Source organism: Pelobates fuscus, chromosome 13, assembly GCF_036172605.1.
Source record: "Pelobates fuscus isolate aPelFus1 chromosome 13, aPelFus1.pri, whole genome shotgun sequence".
In the NCBI taxonomy this organism is placed as follows: domain Eukaryota; kingdom Metazoa; phylum Chordata; class Amphibia; order Anura; family Pelobatidae; genus Pelobates; species Pelobates fuscus.
The window spans coordinates 34228881-34247579 of NC_086329.1; the positions used below are offsets into that span (position 1 = coordinate 34228881).

At 45.0% G+C, this 18699-nt stretch overlaps 1 protein-coding gene across 1 annotated transcript in view; it reads right to left on the reverse strand.

Annotated features, from left to right (window-relative positions):
• YY1 (YY1 transcription factor) overlaps positions 1-18553 on the reverse strand; it is a 29678-nt gene extending 11125 nt beyond the window's left edge. The window contains exon 1 of the mRNA XM_063439828.1: positions 17919-18553. Within this exon, the coding sequence (XP_063295898.1) occupies positions 17919-18504 (586 nt within the window). The 5' untranslated portion in view covers positions 18505-18553. The remainder of the gene's footprint in view (positions 1-17918) is intronic.
• Positions 18554-18699: the final 146 nt, after the last annotated feature.

Consider the following 18699-nt stretch of genomic DNA (forward strand, 5'->3'; position numbering starts at 1 on the left):
CAGTATTAGAAATTACAATTATTTTGTGGGTCAGGACAAGTAGATTGGATTACTACCACTTTTGTCCCGTGGACCAGTAGATTTTTTTTATTTTATTTTTTATTTAAAATTTCCACACACCTGATGTTAACACTGTGTAAATGATAAAAAAAAGAAAAAAGGGAAGGCTTTGTGTGACAGCAGCAGAATGATTTATTGCAGTAGCTTAAAAAATACAATCTGAGAATGGACACAGAAGTAACATACATTTTATAAACCATAAAATGTAACACCCACTGTAAACGTGAATGATGCTCTCAGCAGGAGTAATAGAAATAACTTAAAATAGGAGCTTTTAATAGTATTAAGCAACACTTATTTGTACAGCATGAGTCAAGTCAGAAATACTACAAACATCTGTAGTGACAGGTTCACTTTAAACCAGGCTTCATCAGTTTTGGACAGCAACAGGCCTTTACTTTGACATCTTTTTAAAAAACCCATACCATAAGGTCTCAAATTTCCCTATTCCAAATGTTACTAAACTGCATACAAAGAATTCTGAGCGCTGCAGGTGTATAAACATCTAAAGATCATGCTCTAGAGAAGGTTTTCAAAAAAATAAAAATAAAATCACTACCAAATGCAAGGATGGTAATGTTAAAGTAACAAGTGAAATTGATGGCACCTTTAATGTTGTCACAAGTGTAGTATCTGCCATGCGCAATTAAGCCACTACGAAATTATGTTGTGGAATATGCCTTATTTGGCATAACTGAATAAAAAGTTGATTAGTTGCAACCATAAAGGGACACTATAGCCACCAGAACTACAGCTTATTTTATTTGTTCTGGTGAGTGGAATAATTCCCTTCAGCCTTTTTGCAGTAAACACAGTCTTTTCTGAGACAATGCAGTGTTTACATTAGAGCGTAGGGATACCTCCAGTGGGCACTCAGATGGCTTTTTAGAGGTGCTTCCTGGGGCAGTGCTGCAGTGTGACAATTAAGTGTCCACCCTCTGCATGTACACACTGAACTTTCTTCATAGAAATACATTGATTCAATGCATCTCTATGAGGAGATGCTGATTGGCCAGGGCTGTTTCCGCCTCCTTGACTGTTTAAGCCAATCCTATGGGAAAGAATTTCGATTGGCTTTTGATCAACACTTCCGATGAGGTCAGCCAAGCAGGCAGATCAGAGGCAGAGCTAGCAGCAGCAGACTGGAGTAAAGGTAATATTATACTATATTTACGGAGGCAAGATGGTTGTTTTAACACTATAGGGTCAGGATTAAAATTTAATAAAAGTGTTCCTTTATAATTAAAAAATTATATATTTTTTTAGCTTAATGAAGACTTAGTTTTAATGTACAGCTCATGACCCTGCAGTCTCACTATTAAATTCTGTCCATACGGCCCTAGCCACACCTCCCTTGGCTGTGACAACTTGCCTGAGGAAAAAAAGGTTTCATTTCCAATCAGATGCTAACCTACTTTAGAAGTTTTATCCCCTGCTCTGTAAATTGAACTTTAAATCACATATGGGACGCTCCTGCAAGGTCTAGCAAGCTAAGAACAGTACAGGAGACATGAAATACTTATTAAAACAGAATTTGCAATAAAGGAAGTTGAAATATTAGATTGCTCTTTATAGGACGTGTTTAGGAAGGCTGTGCAAGTCACATGAAGTGAGGTGTGACTAGGTCTGCAAGGCACATACAAAGTGCTTTAACTCCTAAACGTCAGAAAATTGAGCAGCGAGACTGCAGGGGTATGATCTATACACCAAAACTGCCTCATTAAGGTAAAATAATTTTGGTGACTATAAATGTCCCTTTAACCATAGGTGTTTAGGACTCCAAATTTATTATGCACAACAAACCAACGGTTTCCACTGCAATACTTCTGAAGAGAAACTAAAAATCATACTTCCATTTTTCAATATTTTGACTTATAGACCTTTTAGAATTAATCTCATTCTACTCCAGGCCTCCACAAAACCAGGCCTTTCCACAGGCTGCAAAGGACCTGGTGGCAGACAGCATCAGATCACCATCGGACACTTATTGGCATCCTGGCTCAGCATGAAGGTAGGAAGTGGACACAAGTTTCCAGGTGCTGTGAATCATGATTCCATAGGGGGAGTAGGGAGCTCTGAAGATATTTGTGTTGAAAGAGAGAGAAAAAGCGCCCTACTTGACACCGGGGTCCGTCTGCATTCACACATAAATACAGGTTTGCATTCATTTTTTACCCTTACCACACACTACCACTGACTCTTCCACTTGTAGTTCCTTTTTTTATTTATTTTTTTACAAGACCTTGCCCCAAATTTTACTGTGGCTCTCATTTGGCACCTGTCCATCTATATACTATATACATTCACACAATCAGAATCCTGGAGTGCAATATTTGTTTTAGATTTTGAAATGAAGATATGAAAAGTAAAAAGCCAAATGACATGGAGGGACGAGTGTGCAAATGCATCCCTACATTCATATACACTTACACTCAATACACAGACTTCAGCATTCATGCATACTCTAGGTCAACATTCATGCACTACAGGAAACACAAACTGGTGCCCCACATCTGTTCACCCTTGTATTTACCAGCACTGCAGTGTCAATACACAAACTGTTCTTTTTTTTTTTTACACTAATATATATATATATATATATATATATATATATATATATATATATATATATATATATATATATATATAAAAAGGTCAGGAAAACTAACAGATGACTAGTGATTACCACTAGCAGTAGGGATAGACGATAATCAGTCAGCCGATATTCCAGACTTTGGCAAATATCGGTATCGGACACTATTAAAAAAAACAATAATGCAAAAGGCAGTGATAGCCCGGCAGGAAGGAGCTGCAGCTTCTTGTACCCGGCCGGACTAACAGGAAGTGCTCACCGAGAGCGCTTCCTGTCAGTCCGGCCAGGTAAAGGAAACTGAAGCCTAAAAAAACTGCAATAATTACAGTTGCCGGGTTAAGGGTAGTGGTAGTTGGCACCCAGACCACTCCAATTGGCAAAAGTGGTCTGGGTGCTTGGAGTGTCCCTTTAAGATTTCCCTTCACTGGAAGTAAGGGTCCTAGCCCAACACCTGAAAAACAGCCTCATACCATTATCCCTCCACCACCAAACTTTACAGTTTGTACAATGCAGTCAGGCAAGTCATGCTCTCCTGGCATCCTACATACCCAAATTCGTCCATCAGAATGACAAACAGAGAAGCGTAATTTGTCACTCCACTGAACTTGTTTTCACTGCTACAAAGTCCAGTGGTGTGACCACTCAATCCGACGCTTTTCATTATACCGTATTTTTCCGTGTGTAACACTTTTTTTCTAAATATTTTAGCCTAAAATCGGTATTCGTTTTATACACGGAATGTCACTGCAGGGGTTAAAAAAAAAAAAAAACACACACACTTGTGCGCAGTGCCGGACAGCCAACCAAGCTACTCGCATTTGGCTGGAGCTCCTTCAAAAGTCGAATTATTAAGCCAAATAATTACAGGGCTATTCTCGCTGACAGAACACTCAGCTGACTGTTGGGCCCGCTACTGCTGGCATAGGCTGTGTTGTACACCTCTGTGACTTGCGGAGATACTTGAAGCACTGGAGGCGCTTCTCCATGAATTCGATCGATTGGGTGGCAGGTCTGGGAGATCTTGCGGGACCGAATTCTTCCTCGCATCACTCTGGTCCACGCCAAGACCTCATGGCCCTGGACTACAGATAGACGTCCAGGGTGAGGCCATGCCCGGACATCTCCCGTAGGGTACCGCAGGAAGAAGGCATCGATGCCGCCAACAGCAGGATGGTGGTCCAGGAAACCAGTGTCCGGACCTAGGGGAGCGGCTTATTAAAGTGTGAGGGGGCCTGGGACCAGTGGGTGATCCTGATCAGCCAAACTGGACTTTAGTGCTATAGATGTTTAAAATATGAATTTCTTAAAAAGGACTACTATAGAGCAAGGAAAACAAACTTGTTTTCCTGGCACTATAGGGTCTTTAGCCCCCCCCACTCTCAGGGTTCCACTCCCGCTGGGCTGAAGGGGTTAAATCCCCTTCAGCCACTTACCTTTCTCTAGCGCCGGGAAACTCTCCTCCAGCCGACGTCAGCACCGAATGCGTGTTAAGAGCGGCACACATTCAAACCGCCCATAGGAAAGCATTTCTCAATGCTTTCCTATGGATGTCCAGCGCACAGTGAGAAGTGCCTCTTGCAGCTGTCAGTGAGACAGCCCCTAGAGGCTGGATTAACCCTCAGTAAAACATAGCAGTTTCTCTGAAACTGCTATGTTTTCAGCTGCAGGGTTAACACTAGTGGGACCTGGCACCTAGACCACTTCATTGAGCTGAAGTGGTCTGGGTGTCTATAGTGGTCCTTTAGTTTTGGGCTCAAAAAACATGGGTTGTCTTATACATGAAAAAAATACGGTTCTTTTGTGAGGTGATGCTTGCATGCAGCCGCTTGGCCATGGAAACCCATTCCATGAACATCCCGCCGCACGTTTTTTCCCCCGATATTAATGCTAATGGAAGTTTGGATCTCTTCAGCTATGGAATCAGCAGATCAGTGATGACTTATGCACCATGCGCCTCAACACTGACTTTACTTGGTCTTCCGCTTTGTGACCGTAGAATATCTAGCAGGGATGAAATTTCATGAACTGACTTATTGCAAAGGTAGCATTCTATCGGAGTGCAACACTTGAATTCACTGAGCTCTTCAAAACAACCCATTTTTTTCACAAATGTTTGTAAATGTAGACTAGGTGTTTGATTTTATAGACCTGTGGCAATGGATCTGAGTGACACACCTACATTAAAGAACTGTGTTTTAATACTTTTGTCCATATAGTGTACATACACATCTTAAGTGCACACGCTGCACATATACAAAAAAACAGGACTTAAATTTGCTTGGAATCTAGGAGCCAGCAAAAAAAAGTTAAGAGACAGGTTTTTCAATGTGAAAAATACAATTCTTAAAGGGGCACTATAGTCACCAGAACCACTACAGCTTAATTTAGCTGTTCTGGTGTCTATAACCTGTCCCTCCACACTTTTCAATTTAAACCCTGCCTTTTCAGAGAAAAGGCAGTATTTGTTGCCTAGTAACACTTCTAGTGAAAGTCACTCAGACGGCCTCTAGAGTGCATCCTGGGTCAGTGCTGCACAGTACGCAGCACCTACATTTAGCGTCTCCACACTCTGCATCAAGGCACTGAATGTTCCCCATAGAGATGCATTGATTCAATTAATCTCTATGAGGAGATGCTGATTGGCACATCGTGGCGTTTTACCACACATGTGCAAAACGCCATGGGAAAGCATTGGATTGGCTCAGATCATCAAAACTGATTATCACAGTCATGGAGGCAGTGCCAGCTGCAGTGAGACCAGCACAGCGTGGGGGGGCAGGGAAGGCGAGTAAAAAAAACCTTACCCATGTGATTGGAGGGGGACCGGTCACCTAAAAACACACACCCCATCACCACCCAGCGTCCATACCTGAACAGTTCGTCTTTCCCTGGGATTCAGTGGGTCTTCCGTCATCTCCCTGCTCTGCTCCATAGAGTGCTGTTTAGGGATGCCGGGGCCTTAATTACGTCATATTCTGACTTCTGGCATGACTGCAGGGAGCAGAGCAGGGAGGTGACGCGCAAGGGACCAGAGCTCCCTTGCGTGCCTGCCTCAATCCTAAAGGAGCCTCCCGCCCGTACACACACCCAACACACTCCATCAGCTGGCTGTCTGGTCGACCAACCGCACATGCCTTCCCTTTAGCTAGCCAGCCGACCGACAGCACATGCTCTCCCTTTAGCTGAGCGGGCAGCCGACCGCATGCACATGCTCCCTCTTTAGCCAGGCGGCCGACCGACCGCATGCCCACGATGTGTCTTTAGCCGGGCGGCCGACCAACCGCATGCCCACGCTCTCTCTTTAGCCGGGCGGCCGACCAACCGCATGCCCACACTCTTTATGAGCCGGCCACCCGCTTCCACTCATAGGCAGCCGACCACCTCAGCGGCTGAATGGGTCAACAAAACCCAGGAGCCAGGATTAAATCCTAGTCGCCATGGCGACCTGGGATTTGTCGAGCCCTACACAAAAAGCATCATACAGATACATATTCACAAACTCTTTCTGGCTCCTCCCATTTACACCAGAATTCATTTTATGCGGATGAAAGACTGCACAAAAAGACTGCTGTAGTGGGTAGTATAGTAACATTTAGGGCTGCATAAAAGACTAGAATTTGACATTTTGAGCCCTAAGACACACTAGCAAAAGTAAATTATTCTCATGCGTGGACACACTTTTCACCAAGGAATTATTTTACATACACAGCTGCTTAGATGCCCTTGCAATATGAGAAAATTGTTGAGAAAATCATACACAAATATCCCAGTGGGCACTGATTAATCCTTTGAACACACTGGTTACAGGCAAGTAAACAAAATATGGCACGTTATTCACCTTATTCAAACAAAAAACGTTATCAATATCTAAACCAAATCATTGAACTAGAGAAAAGCTGATAAAGAAGATTTTTTGAAGAAACGCGCTGACAAGTCAGCCAAGTAAAATGCTTACTATTGGAAAAACAAGCACTTTTTTTCCCATTGACTTGCATAATTAGTGGATATAGATATTTAAGAAGTGTCAAAAGAAAGATTTAACCAATTAAGGACCACGTGATGGTCTATGCCATTAAAGGGACACTATAGTCACCTGAACAACTTCAGCTTAATGAGGTTGTTTAGGTGAGTGCTACAGCTACCCGGAGCCTTTTTCTTGTAAGCACTGTATTTTCTGAGAAAATGCAGTGTTTACATTGGAAGCTTGGAACACCTCTTGTTGCAGTCAATCAGACGGCCACCAGAGGGACTTCCGAGTTCAGAGGCCCTAAAAAGGCCTCTCGTCCGATGCATTCTGGGTGAATGCATCAGACGGGCTATCAGCACACAAAGCACTGTGAACGCGCTTTGTGTGCTGACAGCCTGTCAGCACTGCTGTGGGCGTGGCTTCAGCTGATAGCTGAAGCCCGAACCCACAGGGATGCTGTCCGGCCACAATAGTGGTTGAACGGGGGGGGGGGGGGGGGACGGACCTACTCTCCTCCCCCCCCCCCCCCCCCCCGGCCCCCACCCCTGAGCGGTGAGTGGGGGCCCTAAAAATAAGGGTGGCACATACTGCCCCCCCGGCCCCCACCCCTGTGCGGCGGGTGGGGGCACTAAAATTATCAATAAGGGGGGACCTATTGTCCCCCCCCGGCCCCCACCCCTGTGCGGTGGGTGGGGGCCTTAAAATAAAAAATAAGGGGGGGACATACTGCCCCCCCCCGGCCCCCACCCCTGTGCGGCGGGTGGGGGCCCTAAAATTCACAATAAGGGGGGGGGACCTACTGCCCCCCCCCCGGCCCCCACCCCTGAGCGGTGGGTGGGGGCCCTAAAATTCACAATAGGGGGGGGACCTACTGTCCCCCCCCCGGCCCCTACCCCTGTGCGGCGGGTGGGGGCCCTAAAATTCACAATAAGGGGGGGGACCTACTGCCCCCCCCGGCCCCCACCCCTGAGCGGTGGGTGGGGGCCCTATAATTCACAATAGGGGGGGGACCTACTGTCCCCCCCCGGCCCCCACCCCTGTGCGGCGGGTGGGGGCCCTAAAATTCACAATAAGGGGGGGGACCTACTGCCCCCCCCCGGCCCCTACCCCTGAGCGGTGGGTGGGGGCCCTAAAATTATCAATAGGGGGGGACCTATTGTCCCCCCCCGGCCCCCACCCCTGAGCGGTGGGTGGGGGCCCTAAATACAAAGGGGGTGGGGACCCTAGTTAACCCTCTCCCCCCCCCCCCCCCCCCAAAAAAAAAAACTTATCTCCCTACCTACCCCCCTCACCCTAAAAATAATGAGGGGGGACCCTTTAACTAAAAACCTGTAAAGAAAAAAAAAATAAGATAAAAACAACTTACCATTCGATGTTTTCTTTCTTCTAAAATCTTCTTTCTTCAGCCCCAAAAAAGGCCAAATAAAAATCCATAATAACCGACGCAATAAAAAAAAAAAAAAAAAAAACCCGAGCGCAAAAAAAATAATCCATCTTCACCCATGGAGGGCTCCGCGCAGACTGAGCTCCGCAGGGCGGGGGAAGGCTTATAAAGCCTTGCCCCGCCCTGCAATTAGGCTAAGAACACTCTGATTGGTGGGTTTAAGCCAATCAGAGTGCTCTTTGTCATTTTACAAGCGTGGGAAAGTTCTTTGGAATTTTCCCACGCTTGTAAAATGACACAGAGCAATGTGATTGGATGGCTTGAAATCCATCCAATCACAGTGCTCTTTGTCATTTTACAAGCGTGGGAAAGTTCTTTGGAATTTTCCCACGCTTGTAAAATGACACAGAGCACTGTGATTGGATGGATTTCAAGCCATCCAATCACATTGCTCTGTGTCATTTTACAAGCGTGGGAAAATTCCAAAGAACTTTCCCACGCTTGTAAAATGACAAAGAGCACTGTGATTGGATGGCTTGAAATCCATCCAATCACAGTGCTCTTTGTCATTTTACAAGCGTGGGAAAATTCCAAAGAACTTTCCCACGCTTGTAAAATGACACAGAGCACTGTGATTGGATGGCTTGAAATCCATCCAATCACAGTGCTCTGTGTCATTTTACAAGCGTGGGAAAATTCCAAAGAACTTTCCCACGCTTGTAAAATGACAAAGAGCACTCTGATTGGCTTAAACCCACCAATCAGAGTGTTCTTAGCCTAATTGCAGGGCGGGGCAAGGCTTTATAAGCCTTCCCCCGCCCTGCGGAGCTCAGTCTGCGCGGAGCCCTCCATGGGTGAAGATGGATTATTTTTTTTTGCGCTCGGTTTTTTTTTTTTTTTTTTTTAATTGCGTCGGTTATTATGGATTTTTATTTGGCCTTTTTTGGGGCTGAAGAAAGAAGATTTTAGAAGAAAGAAAACATCGAATGGTAAGTTGATTTTATCTAATTTTTTTACAGGTTTTTAGTTAATGGTCCCCCCTCATTATTTTTAGGGTGAGGGGGGTAGGTAGGGAGATATTTTTTTTTGGGGGGGGGGAGGGTTAACTAGGGTCCCCCCCCCCTTTGTATTTAGGGCCCCCACCCACCGCTCAGGGGTGGGGGCGGGGGGGGACAATAGGTCCCCCCCCTTATTGATAATTTTAGGGCCCCCACCCGCCGCTCAGGGGTGGGGGCCGGGGGGGGGACAGTAGGTCCCCCCCCTTATTGATAATTGTAGGGCCCCCACCCGCCGCTCAGGGGTGGGGGCCGGGGGGGGGACAGTAGGTCCCCCCCCTTATTGATAATTGTAGGGCCCCCACCCGCCGCTCAGGGGTGGGGGCCGGGGGGGGGACAGTAGGTCCCCCCCCTCATTGATAATTTTAGGGCCCCCACCCGCCGCTCAGGGGTGGGGGCCGGGGGGGGGGGGACAGTAGGTCCCCCCCCCTTACTGATCATTTTAGGGCCCCCACCCGCCGCACAGGGGTGGGGGCCGGGGGGGGGACAGTAGGTCCCCCCCCTCATTGATAATTTTAGGGCCCCCACCCGCCGCACAGGGGTGGGGGCCGGGGGGGGACAGTAGGTCCCCCCCTCATTGATAATTTTAGGGCCCCCACCCGCCGCACAGGGGTGGGGGCCGGGGGGGGGGGACAGTAGGTCCCCCCCCCCCTCATTGATAATTTTAGGGCCCCCACCCGCCGCACAGGGCGGGTGGGGGCCCTAAATTATTATTGATAATTTTAGAAAGCGAGCTGAGCTGTCAGTCAGACAGCTCAGCTCGCGAACGCGCATTCCGCGCACATGCGCGGTAAAGCGCTCAGGTTCTTCATAGGGCGGCATTCAATGCCGCTCTATGAAGAACGCGATTGGTCCAGCGCGAAGCCGTCCCATTGGGCCCCGCGATTTCGTCATTTTGACGAAAAAGGGGGCGCGGCCTAGCGGGGAGCTCGGCGCTGGAACGGAGGTAAGTTTTTAATATAAAACCACCGATTTTTTTTTTTTTAATGAATGAAAGTTCATATAAAAGCAAGAAGGAAGGCTGGGGGACCTGTCTTTCTTGCTTTTATATGGTGACTATAGAGTCCCTTTAAGAAAGACAGGGTTTAATGCTTAGTGATGGCATAGACCGTCATGCAGAAAACATATCAGCATGGGTTAGATTCCTGCTGGTACCAAAAGGTACCTGGAGGCCCCCTTGATTAGCTCGGGCCAGAACTAGTGAGCGCTGCAATCAGGGATTTAAATCACCATTATTATAATGTGGTGCGAGTAGGGTTAAAACCCCTGATTACACCAGGAAAACTAGGTATCAGTAGATACCTGGGGCTCCCCTCTGTCAGCTGGAGCGATTTTTGTGGCCCCAGACTTTTTGATTAGCTGCATGCAGTGCTTAAGGGACACTTTACATCCTGCGTACAATCCCTATTTCATTCTACAGCTCACTCCTTAACAGCTACTTTATTGCTACTAAGTTGTAAAGGGATGTTACCTCGATAAATTTATTGAAACAGTTTCTTAAATATAAATCTCTACAAGGTTGCTCACTGAGGTACATTCTGTTCTATTTTGTTATCTTCCAATGAGGTGGCGTTTATAACGTTTTCTTGAGACATTTAGTAGATATACCATTTGACATTTATCCTAGCACCTAATCAAGGGATTTTCCAAATATATTGGCATAGGTTGTGTGATGGTATTGTCTTTTAGATAACGTCTATATTAATTTTATTAAGAATTCAGATTAATCAAAGTTGTTATTTTGGTATTTTCACTTTAAAATTACATGCTCTATTTTTAAAGGGCCACCCAACTACTCTGGCTCCTCTCCTTTGGAACACACTTTGCAATATAGGAACCAAGACCACCTCAGCTCATTGAAGTGGTCTGGGTTCACTGTCCCAGGTCCCTTAACCCTGCAAAGCTAATTATTGCAGTTTTTAAAAAGCTCGGTGAGGGAGTGGGGAGGTAATCTAGTGCCAGAAAAACATTTGTTTTCCTGGCACTTTAGTTTCTCTTTAAAATCCATAGAAAACACTGCTGGACAGATCATATCAACCCAGAGTAATCCTCTCACTAGATCTGGTGATTAGGAGACAGGCAGGTTCTGAATAGACCCTGGAGGGGCTCCCTCAATGGCCGAACAGCATTTTGGTCAGTGCTAGGCTTTGTCAGTTGCCCAGCGCTGATCACAATGCATTATGCAAACTATATTCAATGTTAAAGACAAAGCTGTAATATTAAAAAGAGCCAATAGATGGCAGCAACTAACCACTCTGTTTTATATTAAAGGAACACAAACCTGTATTCCTGACCCTGTACAGTTAAAAACACCATCTAGCCCCCCCCTGCCCATCCTCTCTAAATATAGTAAAATCTTACTTCTATTGCAGTCTGCTGCTGGTTTTGCCTGTTTGGCTGACATAATCAGAAGTTGTGTTTAATGCCAATCACAATGCTTTCTCATACGAAAGCATTGGATTAGTGGAGACTGTCAATGAGGCAGATCAAGGGTAGAGCCAGCACAAGCCAAACACAGCCCTGTCCAATCAGCATCTCTTCATAGAAATGCATCTTTATGAGGAAAGTTCAGTGTCTCCATCCAGAGGGTGGAGACATTTATGGTCAGTGCTGCACAGTTTGCAGCACCTCTAGTAGCCAACTGAGGAGTGGCCAGTGGAGGTATCCCTATGCTGTAATGTTAACACTTCTAAAAAAAAACCACAAAAGTTAGGTTCTCACTATATACTTTAAGGCAGCAGTAAATCTTACAAGGATTCCCCAAAACCTTATAGGAAGAGACAGAAGACAAATACAAAAAATAGATAACCATGCCTTAAGACACTAATGTACAAAAATGAAGTCAAATATAAATCAACTATGAAGTCTTTGGCTGTTATACAGTGCATGGTATCTCAAAAAAAGGAAAAAGAAAAACAATAATAGTGCAGTATGTATTTAATACAGTGAAGTAGAGTGCTATAGCAAAAACTCACTCACAATTTATAGAGCTACAAAGAGCTCTGCTGTGTAGGGCGTAGACGGTACAATCCCAGTCACTGGATATATTTTCAGCTACAGTGGTGGTAGACTATTTGTTTCTTGAATATGTGAAGACAAAAATTGGAATATTCAGTAGTGCAATATGTAGATCAAAGTGGTAGTGCATATATGAAAAGGTAGGTAGGTATCTTACTTACATGAACTAAAGGATAGACTTGCTCTAGTATAAAGCGCTTTGGTGGCATGATCCCCACCTGGGATATATGTTGATCAGGAAGCCAAAAAATAAAAATAAAATCCCCCCCAAATTTAAAATAGATTTAATTTATATTTAAAGGGATGAACGTTAATATTAAGCACAATTCTGATGGAACGCATAAAGTGTGACTGTCTTACATTTGGATTAATATATATATATCTTATCATAATAAAATGAATCTTTTTAAATATAAATGTAATCAATTTTGCTTTTTTTTTTTTGGCTTCCTGATCAACATACATCCCATGTGGGGATCATACCACCAAAGCACTTTATACTAGAGCAGGTCTATGCTCTAGTTCAGGCATAGGCAACCTTCGGCACTCCAGATGTTCTGGACTACATCTCCCATGATGCTTTGCCAGCATTATGGATGTAAGAGCATTATGGGGGATGTAGTCCACAACATCTGGAGTGCCAAAGGTTGCCTATCCCTGCTCTAGTTCATGTGAGTAAGATACCTACCTTTTCATATATGCACTAGCACTTTGATATACATATTGCATTACTAGATATTACAATTTTTGTCTTCACACATATAAAGTCTACCACCACTGTTGCGGAAAATATATCCAGTGACAGGGATTGAACCGTCTATGCCCTACACAGCAGAGCTCTTTATAGCTCTATAAATTGTGAGTTTTTGATATAGCACTCTACTTCACTCTGTTAAAGACATACTGCACTATTATTGTCTCTTTTTTTCCCATTTTTCTTTGAGATACCATGCACTGTATAACAGCCAAAGACTTCACAGACTTAAAAAAAAAGTATGTACATATGATTTATATTTGACTTCATTTTTGTACATTACAGTGCCTTAAGGCATGGTTATCTATTTTTTGTATTTGTCTTCTATAATGTAAACACTATCTTTTCCCTTAAAAAAAAAACCTGTTTACTGCAAAAAGGCTGAAGGGAATGATTACACTCACCAGAACAAATGCAATAAGCTGTAGGTGTTCTAGTGACTATAGGGTTTATTTAAAAATTCCTTTTGCCAACATCATTACTGATATTAGCAGAGGGAAACCTTTAGGAATAGGATTCAATTGGGGATTAAGACAAGGTTTAGAACAAATATTATGTTTAGTATTCGTTTTATATTTAAAATTGGTTTATAATTAAAAGGACACTATAGGCACCCAAACCATTTCAGCTCATTAAAGTGGTCTGGGTGCAGTGTCCCTGGTCCCTTAACCCTGCAAAAGGTAATTATTGCATTTTTTAAGAAACTGCAATAATTCTCTTTGAGGGTTAACTCCACCTCTAGTGGCTGTCTGAATCGTTAGGCCAGGGCTTGACAAATTTGTTTGGAATCTAGGAACCAGCTAAAAAAGTTAGAAGTCAGTTTTTTTTAGAGGGACACTATAGTAACCAGAACCACTACAGATTAAAGTTTCTTAATTATGTTTCTCTGAAAAGACAGGGTTTACCTTGCTGCCTACTAAGACCTCAAGTGACAGTCACCCATGGCGTGGGAAAAAAATGTGAGCAAAAACACCAATAATGTGATCGGAGGGGAGCAGGTACCTAAAACAGACACACACTCTCTCTTACAATAGACACACACACGCACACACTGACACTTGGTCGCCTAACACTGGACGTCCTCACACTATGCATGAGGATATTCAGCGTCACCCAAAAAAATGCACAGGAAAGCATTGTGTAATGCTTTCCTATGGCCAAGTCCTAATGCTGTTAAGACTAAGAAAAACAAGCAGTCTGCTGACATGTGGTAGCCTGATCCAATCACGGTGCTTCCACATAGGATTGGCTGAGACTGACAAAGAAGCAGATCAGGGGCAGAGCCAGCATGATTCAAACACAGCCCTGGCCAATCAGCATCTCCTCATAGAGATGAGCTGAATCAATGAATCTCTATGAGGAAAGTTCCGTGTCTGCATGCAGAGGGAGGAGATACTGAATCACAGGATGCTGTGCACAGTGCTGCCCTGTGAGTGGATGGAGGCATATTATGCCTCCATCAACTACGAAGTCCCTCTGGTTCACTCTGAGTGACTGCAACTGGAGGTGTTCCTAGCTTTCAATGTAAACACTGTATTTTGTCAGAAAATACACAGTGTATACATGAGAAAGGCTGCAGGGAGCTATAGTTCTCACCTGAACAACCTCATTAAGCGGAAGTTGTTCAGGTGATTACAGTGTCCCTTTAACACTATAGTTTCCCTTTAATTTTAGGATTAGGTTTAGCAAGGGAATCTCTCTGCTGAAATCAACAGAGGGAATCCCAATACTATTTATAGGGGTAGGATAAAGATTAGGTATAGAATCAGGGTAAGGATTAAGGTTAGATTTATTACAAGATTTAGTTTAGAATTTGGGACTGGGTTGGGAGTAAGGATTTAGACTGTGATTAAGACTAACTTTGCAAAGGTATATATATGGGGTATTCTTGTACTCAGGAGGTGCTGCAGAGTATAGGGATATTAATTACAATGGGACACGTGAGATTGAGAGAGAGAAAAAAAAAGTACAAAAAAAATACGTTGTCGTAAAAATTGAAACAAAAATACCACGTCTTTAAAAAATAAATGGTTCCTCAAAGCTCAAAAAATATGAGACCCCATGGTGTCCACTTTTACAAATTGTATGCATTTACGGAGTACTTTAAATATGTAAGCTAATAAAATGCATCATAGACCGATCTTCAATGTCATTTAAAAAAAAATAAAAAATTAAAGGATGGGTTATAAATTTAGCTCTGTATTTTCACAAACACTTGACAAGTGAACTTGAAGGGCGTCAATCCATAATCAGGAGAGCAGAGCACAATCTAATAATCCAGTAGCACATATCAAGTTTACAAAACAAACCACTAAATTGCATGTAAAAAAATAAATAAAAATAAACCAGGGAAAAATAAAACAATGCTAGAAACTTTGCAAGATATTAAAGGGACACTATAGTCACCTGAACAACTTTAGCTTAATGAAGCAGTTTTGGTGTATAGAACATGCCCCATGCAGCCTCACTGCTCAATCCCTTTGTTTATGAACCCTAGTCACACCTCCCTGCATGTGACTTGCACAGCCTTCCATAAACACTTCCTGTAAAGAGAGCCCTATTTAGGCTTTCTTTATTGCAAGTTCTGTTTAATTAAGATTTTCTTATCCCCTGCTATGTTAATAGCTTGCTAGACCCTGCAAGAGCCTCCTGTATGTGATTAAAGTTCAATTTAGAGATTGAGATACAATTATTTAAGGTAAATGACATCTGTTTGAAAGTGAAACCAGTTTTTTTTTTCATGCAGGTTCTGTCAATCATAGCCAGGGGAGGTGTGGCTAGGGCTGCATAAACAGAAACAAAGTGATTTAACTCCTAAATGACAGTGAACTGAGCAGTGAAATTGCAGGGGAATGAACTATACACTAAAACTGCTTTATTTAGCTAAAGTAATTTAGGTGACTATAGTGTTCCTTTATGCTAATATGGCTCTATGACATATTATGTTGTCTTCTTTGACAAATGGAATGCATTTGAGTAAAGAGGAGTGCCAGAGGGAGCTAAAGTGCTGGGAATACGGATTTGTATTACTAGCACTATAGCATCCATTTAACCCCTTAAGGACACATGACATGTGTGACATGTCATGATTCCTTTTTATTCCAGAAGTTTGGTCCTTAAGGGGTTAAACTCTGTGAAAGGCAAGGAAGCACCTCTAGTGGTAGCCTTTTACATTGCAGGGTTAAGGGTACCGGGACAATGCACCCAGACCAATTCAATAATATTTAGTTGTCTGGGTGCCTATAGAGTACCTTTAAAAACAAAAAACACCAAGATAGCTACACTGAAAAAAACTGCAAAAAAAACACAACACCACACACCAGCAAACAACCAATACTCACAATTTGGCTACATGAACCTAAACTTTGCGTTGCCAACTCAATACAATCCAAGAATCTATTCACTAAACCACAAGTTGTAGTGAATCAAATACCCAAATTTAGGTTCAAATAACCAAGCATGTTAGCAGCAACAATTTTTCCCGAGAACAGCTATTTAGGCCTACAGTCAATTCTCACATCACCAGTGTAATACTGTGTCACACTATATGCACATTAGCACACCCCTCCCCCTACAGACTATCACACTGCCATTCGAAATCCTCCATGGCACACAATGCCAAACTCTCCATATATGTAATATAAAAAAAATAATTAGATGGGGGGGGACTATCTAGAGATCATTAAAATTAATCCACAAACCAGAAATACCACATTAGACATCAATAAAGCTTCACCCCTTATATACAATAATGGCAGATGATCCCCTAATATACAGTAATGATAGATAACCCCTTAATATATAGTAATTTCAGATAACTCCATGGTAGATAAACGTCCATCAATAGAAAGAGTCTGGGGAGATTGGGCACCCCATACTATACAATAATGATTGACATATGTCCCCAGTAATACAGAGCCCCCTCCTCCCAGGCTGATTTACATTGACAGACAGTATGAGAGAGATTGGGCACCCCATACTATACAATAATGATAGATATAATCCAAGTAATAAAATCCCCCCCCCCCCCCCCTGGTTACATTGATACAGACTAACATGGGGGGGATTGAGTACCCCCTAATATGCAATAATGATAGTTATAAGCCCAGTTATAGAGCCCCCCCACCCCATGCTGGTTTACATTGACACAGACAGGGGGAGATTGGGCACCCCATACTATACAATAATGATAGTTATAACCCCAGTAATACAGAGCCCCCTCTCCCCAGACTGGGTTACATTAAAACAGATAGTCTGGGGGGGATTGGGCACCCCCTAATAAACAATAATGATAGATATAACCCCAGTAAGAGAGCCCCCCTCTCCCCAGGCTGGGTTACAGTGATACAGATAGTCTGGGGGGGATTGGGCACCCCATACTGTAAAATAGTGATAGATATAACCCCAGTAATAGAGACCCCCCTCCCCCAGGTTGGTTTACATTGACACAGTCTGGGGGAGGGGAGATTGGTAACCCCCTAATATACAATAATGATAGTTATAACCCCAGGAATAGAGCCCCCCCTCCCCCAGGCTGGGTTACCCTGATACAGACCGTCTGGGGGGGGGGGGGGGGATTGGGCACCTCCTAATATACAATAATGATAGATATAACTCCAGTAATAGAGCACCCCTCCCCAGGCTGGGTTACCCTGATACAGACAGGGCTCCATGCTGACTGGGCCATAGCCTGGATACAAAGCCCCGGGCTCCCAGCCATGGTGCCCCCACACCCAGCTCGAGGCAGTGCACCCCGAGAGCCAGCTATGTCCAGGCCCCTCCCCCCCTCCAGCTCTCCACGAAGTGCGCCATTGCGGCCTAGTCCCCGAGCCAGCAGCAGCGCGCTCGCTCCGCCGCCATGTTCGGCCGCCATCTTCCCCCCCGTCCCCAACACGCCATGTTTTATCGGGCAGCCATACTGCCCAGCGAACATGGCGGCGCCCAGTCACACATCAAAACATGGCCTCCTCCTCACAACAAAATCTCCCCTTTGCCGTGATAGAGGGCCTCCCCGGGGCTGGGGAGACCGGGCTCGGTGCCGGGAGCGGCGGGACACGCCCTGGGAGGGGGCCCTGTGAGGTACTGACCTGAAGCCCACATGGTGACGGAGAACTCGCCCTCCAGGGTCTTGATCTGGACCTGTTTCTGCTCCCATTTCCTCCCGCTCGGCTCGGCCCCGCTCAGGTAGCTCTTCTTCCCGCTCTTTTTACCGCTGCCGCCTTTCTTCATCCTCCCTCCCGAAGAGGAGCTCTTGCCGGCCACCGTCACCAGGGTCTGTTCGATGTACTCGTCCTCCCCGGCCGGGGCCGGCACCGGGATCAGGATCTGGTCCTCGAAGCCGTCGTCGGTCCTGAGGTCCGAGTCGTCCCCGCCGACCACCTCCTCCCGGGTCTGGACCAGGATGACCTCCTGGTGGTGGTGGTGGTGGTGATGGTGGACGTGGCCCGGGTCGTCCGAGTCGAGCGGCTGCAGGGCGATCATGGGCTGGTGGTGGTGGTGGTGATGGTGGCCGTGGGGGTCGTCGTCGTCGTCATAGTCGTCGTCCCCGACCACCGTGGTCTCGATGGTCTCCACCGGGATGGACTCCACCTCGATCTCGTGCAGCTCCACGATCTCCGCCGGCATCTCGGAGCCGTCCGAGGCTATGTACAACGTATCACCCGATGCCATCATCAGATCGCCGGCCGGCCGGTGCAGCCCCCCTCCTCCTGGTTATTAAATCCCCCCCCCGGTCCCTGCTTTCATAGATATCGCTCTCTCTGTCACCCCCCCCTCCCGCTCGCTAGCTCTATTATTTATTTATTTATTTATTTCCTCCGCCTTCTCAAGACAATTCCCAACTCCAGCCAGCAAATCTCGTCGCCGCTG